Consider the following 15,999-nt stretch of genomic DNA (forward strand, 5'->3'; position numbering starts at 1 on the left):
CGTCTACTTCAATTATTACTCTGTCTAAAATATATAGAACCCATTTTCTTCACATCAGAATAACAAGATAAACTTAAAAACTAAACAGTCATAATTGGGAATTGGGTGAGCATTTATAGGTCTGTGATCCAGGTATATACACTTCATTAAAGTTTGATTCTATTTTCTATGTTCAGCCATAAAATAACACATGTCTATTACTTAAGAAGAAAACTGACAGCAATGGAAAATACACTTCTACTTTACACTGCTTTTCACTTAGAACACTTTATCAAGTAACTGTTAAGACTTGTTTTATGTGTGTGTGCAAATATATGCTTTGTTATTATAAATAATGTTATATTCTGTCTTCAATCTTGACCGTACTTTTTTTCCACATGGCACAGGGTATCTAACGCCATCCTTTTTAAGTGGGGCAGAATGTTCCATTGTATAGGTTTAATCAACCAAACACTAATTGAAGGACATTTAGATTTTTGCAGTTTTGCTCTATAGGTTGAAAGGGCATTACAAGTTGTGCTTAAAACATCTTGAACATATATCTTTTGTTAAGGAAAACAATATCACGAAGGCAATACATCTTCTTTTCCCAGTGTGTTTATCACAAAGCAGAACACATGACAATGTCCTTGTTCAGATGGAGAGACCCTGTGGGGCTATCACAACACTATCTGAAAAATGGTTGGCTTCAGAATGAAAATGAAGACAGATTTAAGCTGAAGATTTATAGTGTCTAAATCAAACACAGTATTAGAGACAATGTGGCATAAGAAGCATCATGGTCCCTAAAATAGGCTCAAACTATGAATTATCCTAGCAAATAGAGTCACCTTGGAATTGTCTGAATTAATATTTGGAAATGGATTACATGTGTCATAGCCTGCTATATTTAGGTATGCATCTTAGAACTTTGCTTCGCCAATAGCATGAGGTTCTAGCTCTGTCTGGAACTTGGCTAATTTACATCTCTGAAAGCATTGAGATTTTTCAGTCTTAGATTATTGTCACACCTTATCTATGTACAACTTTGCTCCAACTACACAGAAAGTACGGCATCTTATATTCTTGCTCACACACAGCCTTCTTAGGCTAGACAAAGCCAATATCAGTGCAGCATCTAGATTGGTATTTGCGCCCATTGTACCACCCTGGTAATGAGATTTGGTCAAAAATAGTCTTGAAAATAGCATGTATAGATATTTTACTTCAGCAGTGGCTGGCAAAGCAGCATTAGCATCACCTGGAAACCTCTTAGAAATTCACCTGTCTACCCCATCCTTGTCACTGACTAGAAGCTGTGCTGGTAGAAACCCAGCCATCTCTGTCTCACTAAGCTCTCTAGGTGATTTAGAGGTATGCTCCAGTTTGAGAATCACTGTTCTAAAACCTCTTGTCTTAGACATGGGGCAACAATGTCCCCCAGTGGCCAAAAGCATGAAAACTGGTTTCTTAAGTAAATATGGTTGACATTGATTCTCAAAGTCAATTTGTACTGTTTGTAAATGGGTTTGAGACTTAGTCTTAAAATCCATATTTCCAACGATTTTTTTTCTTTGTCTTCTTGTTAATGTCATCAAATCCAAAATTAAACATAGTCCTACTTTGTTTTGCTTTTTTAGAAACTGGGTCTCTCAATATGTTGTCTAGGCTGATCCTGTAGTAATGGGTTTAACTGATCCTCTAGCCGCAGTTTCTCAACCTGTTAGGATTACATGTATGTACCACAACACTTAGTTCAGGATGTTAATTATCACTCATAAAAAAAAAAATAACACCATTTCCTCCCAAGACTCATCTAAAACCCCCAAAAGTTATATGGTATTCAGAAAATGGAGAATAATTAATTGTATATATTGATGAGGTATAGTGTATATTTCTGCACATTCATGCCATGTGTAATGATCAAGTGAGAGTGATTAACATGTCCATCTCCTTACTATTACTTGGTGCTTAGAGCCTTGGAGCACCTCTTTTCCAAGTACCCATGACATATAAAATAGGTTAGCAGAGCCACTGCACCATGCTAAAGAAACTCTAGAATTTATGCTACTTTTACTAACTGTGTTTTTGATCCCATTATCTTTTCACCCCTCTTCCTAACCCCTGGTAATCACTATTCTTCCTACATACTGACCTTTCGTTAGTTGTAAAACTATGTGTTTTGAGCTTCTTAGTTTCTCTCTTGGTCTGCCAGTCTCCAAAATTGTGAGCTAAATACATCTCTTTTCTTTACACCCTGCCTAATTTTAGGAATTGTGTTACAGCAATGTACACCACTGAAACTGATTTTTCATTTTATCTAATTTTAATGTAAACTTAAACAATCTGAGCTGCCTCACACAGCCAGCGGCTACCTTTTTGGGGAAGCACAATTCTGAAGGCTTTTGCTTCCTCCCCATTGCAGTCTCTAAGGCTCTAGCTCTCTGAGTAAGACCAAGAAAAGGAAAACACAACATAGCATTCCAAAAAGATTCCTTAGTAACAAATAGAGGGATGTTCGTTATATTCTGTGATTTCCTCATGTGACTAAAAATTGTGAAAATAAAAATTTAAGGAAAAGGCATACTGAGGCAAGGCGGGGCGGGAGTGGATTTGTGAGCAAGGAACTTCAGGATTTATGAACAGCTGGTTTTGCAGTGGAATGATTGATGGCGAATGGACACAAGAGAAAACAAGAGTTAAACAGAGAGAGAAAGACAGCCAAGTTATTTGGGGAAGCAGAACAAAAATCTCAGATGTTGGAACAAACAACATCTGCCTCCAGACATAATACCAGATGTGAAAGATTCTCTTCCTGAGGAAGATGGAATCTGGGACCATAACCAGACAGAGAACGCTGCATGTAACGATGGCAATAGATAGTTATGAGTTTCTGGCTTGTTTCCCTCTCTCCCTTCCTTCCTTCCTTCCTTCCTTCCTTCCTTCCTTCCTTCCTTCCTTCCTTCCTTCCTTCCTTCCTTCTTTCCTTCCTTCCTTCCTTCCTTCCTTTCTTCCTTCCTTCCTTCCTTTCTTCCTTCCACTTTTATTAGCTGTAGAATGGGTTTCATTTTAACATGTGCGTCTATGGATCCAGTATATCTTGATCAGAGTCAACCTCTCCATTGTTCTCCCTCCCCCCTCTTTCCCTTCTCGCACCCATCTCATTTTGTTCGCTTATTCTATTGTTATTCATGTACAGAGTGTATTTGATTATAGTCACCTTCCTTCTTCCAATCCTCCCTTCCACCCCCTCCCACTAGCACCCACACCCTCATGGAGACACATTTCAAATTCCCAGTCATTTCTGACAAACTTCATGTTCATTGTTCTCAGGGGTTTCACCTTGGTATCTTACAACTCCATGTACCATGCTTTAGTCTGATTGAGCCTATAGGGATGCAAGTCAAAAACAATATTGAGATTTCATCTCACTAAAGTCCTAATGGCCATCATCATGAACAATAAATGCTGGTGAGGTTGTGGGTGGAAAGAAACCCTAGTATTTTGTTGGTGGAAATGTAAAATGGTGCAATCACTTTGAAAATCAATTTGAAGGTTCCTCAAAAAACAGAAGAAAAAAAATGAAGACAGCTTCCTTACAATCCACCAATGGCTTTGTTTCTTATAAAAGATTCAAACTGGAAGAATGTGAGGGACTTAGGGCAAAACAATTGGAAGAAGCTCTAAAGATGCACAAAGCAAAGCAGAATGTGCCATTCCACAATATATCACTTTATCAGACTGATAATCTTCAGCTGAAGTACAGGTTCATGTGTGCATGTGCACATGCACACACACACAATTAGCAGATTAAAAATGACATTTTACTTTCTCCTTTTCTTGTGAAAACAGTTCAAAACATTCATGTGGAAGATGCCCTCTTTGTACAAAAAAGAAGAAATATTTTTCCAAAAACAGCCATTGACAAAAAAAAATTCTGTACAAAACAATGTTCTCTTCATTTAGACTCCTAACAGATTTATTAGTTTTTCTATAGTTCATTTCACTTTTGTATTTAGCATAACAGTCTAACTTTCCTAAATGTTGTTTTTATCTTGAATTCATGATGGAATGATGCAGATACAGATATATTTATATAAGGACTGGAGAGAAGAAAAACAAGCATAGAGAGGATTGAAAAGACATATTTGTGCTATACAATTAACTAAGTGCTTATGCAATTAGCAGGCTCTCTGTTTAGAGAAGTTATAAATATAAACATTAGGTAACACCTATCCAATGCTTACCGTACCTGTATTACTTCTCTGTGTCTTGCATAGCAGATAGGGACGGCAATGCACACTTGTAGACCCAGGTATCAGGAAGCTGCAGCCATGAGCCTTGGACTAGCCTGAGCAAGATGGATACTTGAACATAAAAAATTCATTTAAGCTGGGCACCGGTGGCTCACACCTGTAATTCTAGCTATTCAGGAGCCTGAGATCTAAGGATCTCAGTTCAAAGCCAGGCTGGGCAAGAAAGTCCATGAGACTTTTATCCCCAACCAACCACCAGAAAACCAGAAGTGGCCCTGTGGCTCAAAGTGGTAGAGCCTTCAGTGAAAAAGTTCAGGAACAGTGTCCAGAGTTCAAGCCCAATGATAATAATAATAATAATAAGCCATTCAATCTTCTTAGCAATTATATGAAGTGGTAGTTGTACTTTAGAGCTGAAGCGTGGAGAGATTAAGTAACAGTTCCGATGAATAGCTAGTGTATGGTTGGTGTTGAGGTATACATGCAGACAACCTGTCAAGCTCTTGATAACTGCAATACATTGTCTGACTTTAATATGTTCATGACTCAACAGAAAATATTAAGTAAACAAACAAACAAAATATACTATCAGACAAGGAATATTCAAGTACAGTAAGTTTGAGGGTTTGTTTTTTCTTCAGTGTTGAGATTGAGCCCACCCCTCATGCATTCTTGGTAGGTGCTCTCCCATTGAGCCCTACCCTGGCCCTGCCACCGTCTTACAGAGCATGATGTGTTAGTGGAAATTATGGGTGACAGAATATCTTTTATATGTCGACATCTTTTCATGTCTGTTAGGCATTTTGTTTCTTTTCGGAGAGAAGGAAAAGTGAAACTCAAGAAATTATTTTGCCAAGTCACTAAGCATTTAAGGAGCTAAACCCTGGGCGTGGGGGATCAGATTCTGATCCCTTAAACCATGCCATCTCTCACATTCATTCAGCTATGGTGATCCTTACCATGAACTTGCTAGGGACTGGATTTTGGATCTCTCTGAAGACAGAATAGATTTCGTCAGGTAAAGAAAATCTTGGAGTCTCAGATCTGTCTCTTTGCCTGGATTTTCCCTCTCTGGCCTAACTCTCCGAAGAAACATAGGTCCACTGGTTTCCCTTATTTGCAATATCTAGTATATATATGAGTCAAGCAGAAAAAGTCAGATAATGTGATGTTAGGAAAATGAACCCTTAGATATGCATTTAAATGTTTCTTTCTTTCATGCATTTGTTTCTAACGCTTTTATAAGATTATTTCTTTGTTGCTTTGTATGTCCCTCCCCCACAGTATAACCCCTGCTTTCACTATATTTGATGTCGGTATAATTTGTGGAGGAGATGGGGAAAAACAAGTCATTTAAGGATACAGGTGGACCCGTTGCAACAATGAGAAGTACAAGTTGTCATGTCGAAAACGAACTTTACAACTTTGGTGGGGGGGGGGGGGTGAATTAAGAGGGGGGGTGGAGGGGGAGGCTGGGAAGGGATGTGAAGGGTAAACAAAGGAGGAGACTGCAATGCTTGATAAGAAATGTACTCATTATCTTGCCAATGTAATTGTAACCCCTCTGTACAGTATGTTCACAAAAAATAAAAAAAAGAAAAAAAAAGAAAATCTTGGAGTGTGTTGCTGCTGGTGGCTCATGCCTGTAATCCTCGTTACTCAGGAAGCTAGAGCTGAAGATCATGGTTCAAAGGCAGCCCAGGAAGAAAAGTCCTAGTGTCCAGTTAACCAGTGGTAGAGCACCAGTTGTTAGTGAAAAAAAGCCAAACAAGAGCCTGAAGTCCTGTGTTCAAGCCCAGTTATCAGTCTGAGCGCGGGCACGCGAGCGCGCGCGCGCGCGCGCGCGCGCGCACGCGCACACACACACGCGCGCTTGAAATGAAGAGAAAAACATTCTTCCAAGAAGGATTTGTCTGGAGTAAAAGCTTTTGAAATCAATAAAAATAAGCCAATAAAAATGTTTGCACTAAAAACATGACAGTGTTTGAAAGGCGGGTATTTTTTGAGAAACTTATCACATAGGACAAGCATCAAAAATCACAAAGTAAATTTTACTCCAACAAATATTCATGAAATGCCAGAGAGGTACTTAAGTGATTTAACGTTAAAATTCAATTCAGAGAAAGAAATTCTACACGGGGCTAAATTAATATGATTTCGCATGCAGTCTCCTAATGGTCTGACACAGACCAAATTTTCACAAAGGTAGATTGATCCTCTGTTGTTTTAAAGGAGACCTTTACATAGTTTCATTCCAGACAGACTTCTGCCTTGGAATCAGAAGTTTACAGTTCAAGATTACACACTTGGTTGAACATTTGGTTTGTGGTATTCCTTGCTTCACACACACACACACACACACACACACACACACCAAGATTAACTCAGTTTAGAAAACAACACTGTAAAACAGATCCTGGGGTTAGCCATGTCAAATCTTATGAACTGTTTTTAAAGTTTCTTCAAGCATAAGTAGAAAATCGTTTAGCCTATTGTATTTCAATTTTGTGCTTTGAAAGGAAGAGCTGTGCTACCTTTACCTAGCTAGCAGGCTAATGGGGACACACGTTAAAACCTGCATAGGGATTGATCATTCTGTTCAAAATTAGCAGCATCAACACACACACATACACACATACGTGTTTGCCTCATTTGTTCCTCTATTACCAGGACTGGCAAACGTGAGCAAATGTTAGTATGTATTCTGGTAACAGCCCGTCCTGCCTACAAAGATTCAGAAGCCAATCCGGCTTCTGAGAATCTGTGACTTTCTTTCCTGCGCCACCTGGCGGCCACAGCGCCGTACTACAAGTCGAAGTTAGAGGCTCTTCCCAAAGCTGGTCCAACAACCGCTTTAGCCGCAATGCGGAAATCTGCTCCCGCGGAAAGGTCGGGAAAATGGAGTCTTTGTTGCCAGTGACTGAAAACAGACACCCTTCTTCCACCCTCTTTTTTTTTCTCTATTTCTTAATCCTATATAGCCAGGTCCGCCCAGCCACGCTCCTGCTTGGCGCGGAAGCCCTTTGGATCGCCTTTTGCGATCCACAGTCCAGCTGACCCCGTCCAACCAGCCCGGGAGCTCGGAGCGTCGCTCTCGCAGCCCTCCCTAGGGGGTCCCCGCTGGGCCACCTCCGCCGCCCCTCCCCACAGCCCCCTCCCGCCGCCAGGGCCCGCCCCTCTCCCTGGGAGCCAATAGCGGCGTGGCTCTGCCCCTCCCAGCCCCGCCCACCGCATCGGCCGCGCGAGCGGGCTGGTGGCTCCGCTAACAGTGGGGGGGGGGGGGGAGGGGGCGGGGCGACTCGGTGGGCGCACGCCGTGGATTGGGGCGGCTCGGTCGTGGGCCGCCATGGACTCGCAGGGGTTGAAGGTGAGCGGATGAGTGGGCGGGCGAAGGGGTCGCTGGGAGCCAGGGGTGTGGGCAGACCTTGCTTGGGTAGGCTTCACCCGGCCGCAGTGCCCGGGCGCCTCGCCGTGGCTGCCTGGCCTCCGGGCCTGCAGCCTCCACCCTCACCTGGGCGGCCTCCGCCCTCGCCTGGGCGGCCTCCGCCACCCGCTCGGCCTGGGTGCGCCCGCCCGCCCCGAGGAGTCTGCGCCCGCCCGCCCGCCCCGAGTCCGCGGCCGCCCCTGGCGGGTTGCTCCCCACCCTGTGGTCCGTGTACTCTGCATCTCGAGTTCGAGGAACTCTTGGGATGTTGGGCCTCCAGGTGCAGATGTATGTGATTGCACTTTGAGGCCGGGTCTGCCGAGGTCGCCCGGGTTGACCTCGAACTCCCGATCCTGCTGCCTGCCTGTCCCGGTGCTGGGAGTGCAGGCCTCTGCTTCGGGTGTGCCTTGCGGGGATGTGCCGCAGACTAGAGTCGAATCTTCCCCTTGGACGGTGAAAGGAACCCGACAGGCTTGTATCTAACCAATTACAGACCTCGGGATTCAACACGGAGGAGCCTGCTTTACCGTAAGCTTCATCTCTGTGATTGAGCCAGTCGGTACACACTGACCGCGGGTCCGCTTCAGAAGGGATCCCAAACAAAGACTGAAAACCAAAGCCATTGGAAGTGACTTTCTGCTACTGGGTCACTGATTCCCCCTTTCGGCCACCACTGGTGGAGTTCCTCCTGTGTGCCCCCAGGAAACTTGTACCCGAGTGGCTAGGGTGAGACCTCACTAACTAAAGGCTGCCTTCATCTCCAGGGAGGTCAGTTCGGCCTTGAAGGATCTTTGGGAGGATTGCAATACCTTTTTGTTTTTTTGTCTAAATTTTAACATCTTTCAAACTTTCCCACACCCCATTTTTTTTTGAACACTTTCCTTCTCATTTATCCTTCAAACTGCCACTCAAATAAGATCTTTAATTTAAAAAAAAAATTACTTCTCTATAATGCTAAAAACAGACCAGCTTATCATCATTGAAAGGATTAGTTTTAAGTCCTGGGTATGAGACCCTTCTTGACCTCATCAGTCCAATAGTTAATACTTGCGTCTTACTGATGACCCCAGAATAAGAATGGTAAACTTTCCCCGGGCAAGGCCAAGCACAGGACGTGTGCTAAGCTTTGTGGGACTTGGGCTTTCTATCACATCTACACTGTACCTAGAAAGGAGTATCAGAGATACTCAAATGAGTGAGCTGGCTACATTACAGTAATAAAACTAACACTAAAATTTGACTTTCCTCTAGATCCCACCTCCACCTTACTCCAGTGATTTGAAAGTGTTAAAATCTTAACACATTGACCATATAAAAACAGGGAACAAACTGAATAGGGCGCATTGCCCTTTGCCACTCCTGCTCTAGAATATGGACCAGCTTCTGACCCTGGCCATCTCCACTCCAGGCACGAAGGGCTGACTGCTTACCTCTACACTGCTGTGTGTCTCTACATTGCAAACCCTGTAACATTCTTGGGAATCTTGGAAGTCAGGGGTGTAGAAAGAGTGGCGCATTAGCAATCAAAAGCCAGTGCTAAAATTCTCCCTAGGCTTCTTTCCCTTAATTTTATTCCTCTGTCCTCTCATCTCACCCTCACTGACCAAACTTCTAAATGTTATTCTACATTTCCTAAAGCAATTTGTGGGCCCCTTTCTTATTACTGTATTCCATCTTGTCTTTGAATTTGAAAGGTTTTCCAGAGCAGGGACCATATGGTACTCATTTTTTATTATTATAAGTTACAATAACTTGGTGTTTACCTTTTGTTTTCTTGTTCTTTTTGAGCAGGGTCTTACTTTGTAAGTCTATTATCTAGCCTAGGTTTGGGCTGTAACTATTTGATGGACTACAAGGCTTGGTAGTTTATGCCTGTAATCTTAGCATTCAGGAGGCTGAGGCAGAAAGAGGAAGCAAGTTCCACTGAAGTGTGGGCTGCAAAGCAAGACCAAACAAACAAAAGGAAAAAACAGGCCTCAACAGCCTAATTTGTACCAGGATAATAACAAAGAATTTTTGGAGAATAACAGGTAGAGAAATAGAACTCAATCACCGATCAGTCTTAGGGGATTGGGAAAAATTGGAAGGAAGACCAGAGTTGAGTTGGTTTAAGCCGCAGGTGGAAAGTACAACTGAATCTTGAGCTTAAGATGAGAAACCTTAGCTAAACAAGTCCCTTTAAAAACTTCATCACTGTGTAAGCTCACAGGAACTCCCGGGTTTTTGTTTGCTTGTTTCTTTTTTGTTTTTCAGAATAGGACTTTTACCCTGTGATTAACTAATTTTCATTTGCTTTACTAACAATATTTTACAAATGAGTCAGCTCAGCTGCTATGAAATGAATCAGAGATTTGAAACCCGTTCTTTTTCCACCTTTACATCCTGTTTTTGCGTTTCCCGAGGGTTATAGTTGAGTGTTATGAAATGCTGCACTCATGTGGAATGGTATGAAAAATGTTCTTAGTTATGGCCAACCAAGAGCTTGCCCAGGACCTTAGAGAGTGGGAGAGTTGGAGAGTGGCTCACGCTTGCAGACACATGGCCAAGAACTCACGTGGAACAAACTTCCATGAGGGGAGCCGAGTGACCATGATAGAGAACGTTGGCCTAACTGATCTGCAGAAGGATGTTGATGTGGCCCTCCAGAAACAAAAGCCTGTCTAGAAACGAGCTGTCTAGAACCCTCTATAGTTAAATCTCATCAGCCAGTGTTTCCCCATGTTTCTTGCTCCTGCTGAATCAGTGCAGATTCAGAATAGGCCGGATGAGCCAAGTTGGCTACTGAGGGAGGAAGCAGGCATGTCCTGGTTACCACAGCTGCCCTCCCTGTTTAAGTCAGAGGGTAAACCTTAGAAGCAATCCTGTGGCAATAGTGTAAAAAACAGATTCAGCTCATGATAGTATGGCCTGATAGTTTGTGTGTACAAATCAGTACAATGAAATCAAAATAATACAATATCGAAAAGGCTCATTTATTCTTACTGATAATTATTTAGTATAGGATTCTGACATAAAACCAGTAAAATATACCATATGCCTGTACTCTCACTCAGTCTTGTGGAACGTAAAGCTAGGTCAAGCCAGTCTAGGCCAGAAAACATAGCAAGACCTTCAGAAACAAGCCACACATGGGGTTGCATTCCTGTAACCCGTGTGTGTAGGAAGTGGAGGTAGGAGGATTGCAGGTTCAGGTGGGTCCCAGGCTACGGTAATGGCGGGTGTGGCTCAAGTGATTGAGCTCCTGCTAAGCAAGTGCAATTCCCCACCTAACACCCAGCATCACCAAACGAGTAAGATAGCATTTGGTGCTAAATTGCTCTTTAATTTGTCATCACTTTATATAGCTATAACAGCACCAGTTTCAACAAGAAATACTTTCTTTAAAAAAGAAATTCACAATCTGACCCTTTTTATTAAAATTATTATTATTACTATCATCATCTCATTACCCCACCTCCAGTTTTCTACTTACCTAAAACCTTTAAGAAAATGTGGGCCAAAGAGATGGAAGAAGAGGAAGTTATGTGATGTCAGTGCTGTTAAAACATTTAATAAAATGAGAGGTTGGGATTGTTGGAAAAGAATTGAGTTATGTCAGTAATTTTGTGTCCATCCCATAGACAAGGCATAGTTTCCAGTGCTGTTATTTAGCCATAATTTAAAGGAATGATATTATTCGATTGTTATCTACTTCTAATTCAGAACACTGGAATCTCTTTTAAAACTGAGTTCTGATTTCCTTTTAGGCGCTGATTAATTACTATTGTCAAGAGAAGTATTTCCATCATGTGTTAATGATTGCCAGTGAAGGAATGAAGCGGTATGGGACTGATCCAGTATTCAAGTTCTATCATGCCTATGCAACTCTGATGGAAGGTCTGAACTAATTGCTACGCATGTGCCATAGGGTCTGAACAGTTGCTTTGCACTAAGAATAACGTTCTTCATCTTAATTGATTTTTAGGTAAAACTCAAGAAGCTCTTCGGGAATTTGAGTCTATTAAAAATAAACAGGATGTCTCACTTTGTTCTCTACTGGCACTGATGTTCACTCATAAATTGAGTTCTAATCCAGGTATTGTATTGAAGTACAACAGTTAGGGAAATTTTTCCTATCCACTTCCTTTGATTTTCTGAATACCTAGTCTTTCCATATTGTATTATTTCCCATTGTACTACTTATTTTCACCATGCATGTTTTATCACCATGACCAAGTTATACATCTATCAAGCACAGGAAACATGGGTCTTAAATTGTTTTTGTAAGTCTTGTCGTCAAAGGCAGAGGTTTTGCTAGTATAAGGATTTATTGAGTTAAAGACAAATATTTATTAGCAGGTATTATTTTTTAAAAGGACAGCTAAAAATAATTATATGCAAAGATTATGTATAGCAACCAACAGCAGTCATACACAAAAATTAATACAGCAACTGTATATTTCATGTGCAAGCATATAGAAATATGTAGTATATATTTGCTATGTATTAAGCTTCCTGAAGTCTTTAAGCTCTCCCCCATGAAGGCTAGCCCTTAGAAGATATTCAGTAAATTTTCATCCAGTAGTAAGTTAGAATAGATGAGTATAGGTTATAAAAAGAACCTAAATCATAAACCAGCAAGTTAACCTTGTGCTGAGTTGTCTTAGTGTACTGTGTAGCTTAGGGCTAAGTTAGATCTTCCAAATTATAGGTCATAAAGAAGACATAGGGCCCATATATATATATATATATATCCAGGGTCCATATATATATATTATATATATATATTATATATATATATAATATATATATATACATACACCATGTATATATCCAGTCACAGCTAGTAGTGTCAAAGTAAGATCCTTTTTCAAACAACTGGGCAACAACTGCCTACATGACTTAGAATTACCTCTTAAGTATAAGTACTTTTTTTTTTTCCTGGAGCTAAGTATCACTTACCTTTTTTATTCCAAATATGCTTAACACAAATTAATAAAAAAAGTTATTTAATACAGTGTGTTAACAAATAAACGAATCCAACAATTATATGCTTATTTGGGGCACAGAACTGGTCAAATACATTTAGAACTCTAATAAGTAATCCATGACATCAGATTTGTAATCTAATGGAGAAAAATAATGACAAACTTTGATTCTAGCAGTACTATTATATAAGGTAATAGAAAACTAAATAGTTCATAGTTCATTAAAATTGGTATCAACTATTAATCCATTATAGTAATCTGAGAAAGGCCTGTGAAAGAAAATAATCTGGTCTTTGAAAAATAGGTAGAATTTGAATACAAAATAATAGTCATTAGGAAAATAATGTGCAGGTGCATAATAGTAGTTAAACATTTGGTTCTTAGTGTAGATTCCCTTTGTCTTTGTTCCCATGGAAGTTTATTTAGCTGGAGCAAATAATTTGTATTGGGAGCTAGAACTAATAAGCCTAAATCATAGCATTATTTCTAACAGTATTGGTTAACTTGGGAGATGTGATTTCCAAAACACTAAAAAGATGGATACATAGATTGTGTTTGGAGACACTTGAGTTCTGCTTTCTACCACGAATGATAGATTCGAATAGACTTGAGTTTTAAAAGGGATCTAATGTTCTTGCTTTGGAATGCTAGTTTAAGCCTTGTTTATTTATGGAAAGACTTGAGCCAAGATCTGTCAGCAGCCATCTGTATGTGGAGATGACACAATGGTGTCACTTCCTGATGCCCTACTAGGGATTACACAGAAATGCAGGTCAAAGAACACAAAGGCTTATCCTGCCCTGATGAGTTCTTTGGTTTCAGTGTCATGGCTAATAATGAATATGTCTCAATGGTCTCAGGAATATTTGAGGTAAAAAGAAGGGAAAGAGGAATCTTGCTAAGAAAATCTGTAGGCCTTCAGAACCAGCTTTGTTTCCTTAATTCATGAGTTTGTATTTTAGTGATACCACATTTAAATATATATTATAAGAGTAAAAAAAATGAGTTAGACATCTCTTTCCTTGGTAGCTATTTCCAAAAAGATAGAGCTGTTGTAATCACAGCCCTTGACATTTCTTTGCCTTCTTTTTGCATATCCTGTCCTCATTTGAATTCAGTCCAGAATCTGGGTATGGCTGACATTTGTATCTTAAGCAGATACCCACTTATAGTAGGTCTAATAGGAATGAACATTTCTTGAAAGAAGAATGTGTATTTAAGGGGTCACTCAAGCAGTCAGTATTAACTAGTGTGAATAGCAGTAATTGTACAGGACTACGACTAATTTGACATGTTTCAGAATTGGATTTGAGAGTCAAGTAATTTGAGTTCTTGCTCTAATATTTTACATTTATTAAAAAAATTTAATCTAAGAATTAAAAACTACTAGCATAGATTGCTTTTCTGTCTTAGAAATGACATAACACGGCTGCACTATGTAACTTTATATGGGTTGACACCAAAAGTGTAGCTTGTTTTACTGAGGAGCTGAATTTTGAATTTTCTCTAATTCTACTTAATTGCTTTTTTAAATTTAAAGCTGAGAATCTATTCAGTTATTAGAAATCTTAATTATGGGAAGACTTGAGTATATAAATCTGCTTTTCACCTGTAAAATTCATAACATCTAACTAAAAATAGCTCTGAGAAAAACATCTTAATAGAGATATGTTGTAAGTATAAAATAAACAAGAGCTTTCAACAGTTTAGTAAGAACAAGAGAACACAAGCCATCAGTAACTATATGTCAGTTTTGTATTGGCATGTCCTGTGTGTGTGTGTGTGTGTGTGTGTGTGTGTGTGTATCGTTGGATAAGATATTATTAAAATTAATCTTGTTTCTTTTTGCTTATACTAATGTGGTTTAGCTATTATGTGTTGGCTTCTATTCCATAGAGCCACAGTTCTCTACCCCGTTAACTATGTGATCTATTAGAAACCCTTGATCTCTATTATAATTATCATCTAATATACGTTTCCCCTGCCAGACAGAGAAGCTATTCTGGAACTAGATGGCCGAGTGAAGGAGCAACGTAAAGAAGCTGGACAGAAAATGTTGTACCATGCAGGCTTGTTCCTGTGGCACATCGGTCGCCATGATAAAGCGAGAGAATATATTGACAGAATGCTGAAACTGCCAAATGATAACAATGAGGTGGCTGTTTTCCTTGCTTTGAAGTAGAAACGCTAAAGGAAGCCTATTAATATATTCAGTAGTATCTGTTGTTGAGTTTTGCATTATTGCTTACTCTGTTCTCTATAAATAATAGCTTTGTTTCAATATTTTCTATGTTGTAGAATAGGGATTCTCTAAGTTTTCTTTTTTTGTAATGTGAGATGATTTCTTGGTTCTTAGAATGATATGCAGTTAAATATAGTACATAACTGTCTATATATGATAGAGACATATAAACATTGTTGGAACTAAAGTTTCCTATTTTTATTCTGTGAACTCTTTTTTATTGTGAAAATGCAGTACAGAGGGGTTACAATTACATGAGCACAGTAATGCGTACATTTCTTATCAAGCATTTTCTGTGAACTCTTGAATAGATCCCTCCCAACTCCTCCTTTTTTGTTGTTCCTTGTTTCCTACCCTTCCTTTCTTCTTTATCTCCCCCCCCTACCGTCTTATCCGATAGCTCTGGATATAAATATCATTATTTGTACTGTTAGTAGTACAAAGATAAAGAATATATATAAACTTGACTGTCATGATTAAATCATCTAATAGTGGCATAGAGCTCACACCCACTTTTTATTATGAGAAAAACTACAAGACATAGCAAAGAGTTGGGATTAAAGTGCATGAGAAATAATAGCCAATGTTTATTCTGCTCGTACTTTGTATCAGACAGTATTTTCATGTAAGGAAAGATAATTTAAAATGGCACAAACTAAAACTTAAAGACACCATCCACAGGAAGACTTAGAGAAGTGGATACTCCTGGGTGGGAAATGGTATATGAAAATGAGCCTGCTGGCCGAGGGGACTCTCACCCTCCTACCTGATGGGAGCACAGTATATGTAGGTGAAGATGGTAGAAGAAAAGCTTAAGGGAGTTAGGCTAGGATGAGTTGCAGGGTCCTGACTACTAAGTACAAATATTTGTACTTAATAGCTATTGAGAAACCACCGGCATTTTTATAAGTTATGGGAGTGCTATTATTAAAGGGAAATTCCAGAAGCTTAACTTAATAATTGTTTATGCGATGAACTGGCTTGAGGGAAAAAGGAGGAAAAAAAATAGTACTATGTAGCAGAAGGTTTGGAGGGATGCTGTTAAATATTGTATAAGAGGTACAAATAAGAGTTGTTAAGCACCCACAGGACTTACTAGCCAATAAGAGAAAGAGAGGGAAAGTTATTGAA

At 39.8% G+C, this 15,999-nt stretch overlaps 1 protein-coding gene across 2 annotated transcripts in view; it reads left to right on the top strand.

Annotated features, from left to right (window-relative positions):
* Positions 1-7,534: 7,534 nt before the first annotated feature.
* The window catches only part of Ttc21b (tetratricopeptide repeat domain 21B), a 55,207-nt gene continuing 46,742 nt past the window's right edge, over positions 7,535-15,999 (top strand). For both annotated transcript variants that reach the window (XM_042694126.1, XM_042694128.1), the window contains exons 1-4: positions 7,535-7,602; positions 11,406-11,535; positions 11,624-11,734; positions 14,615-14,781. In XM_042694126.1, the coding sequence (XP_042550060.1) occupies positions 7,582-7,602; positions 11,406-11,535; positions 11,624-11,734; positions 14,615-14,781 (429 nt within the window). In that variant the 5' untranslated portion in view covers positions 7,535-7,581. The remainder of the gene's footprint in view (positions 7,603-11,405; positions 11,536-11,623; positions 11,735-14,614; positions 14,782-15,999) is intronic.

This window comes from Dipodomys spectabilis, unplaced genomic scaffold (assembly GCF_019054845.1).
Source record: "Dipodomys spectabilis isolate Male_0828 unplaced genomic scaffold, ASM1905484v1 ptg000174l, whole genome shotgun sequence".
NCBI classification, from domain to species: Eukaryota; Metazoa; Chordata; class Mammalia; order Rodentia; family Heteromyidae; genus Dipodomys; species Dipodomys spectabilis.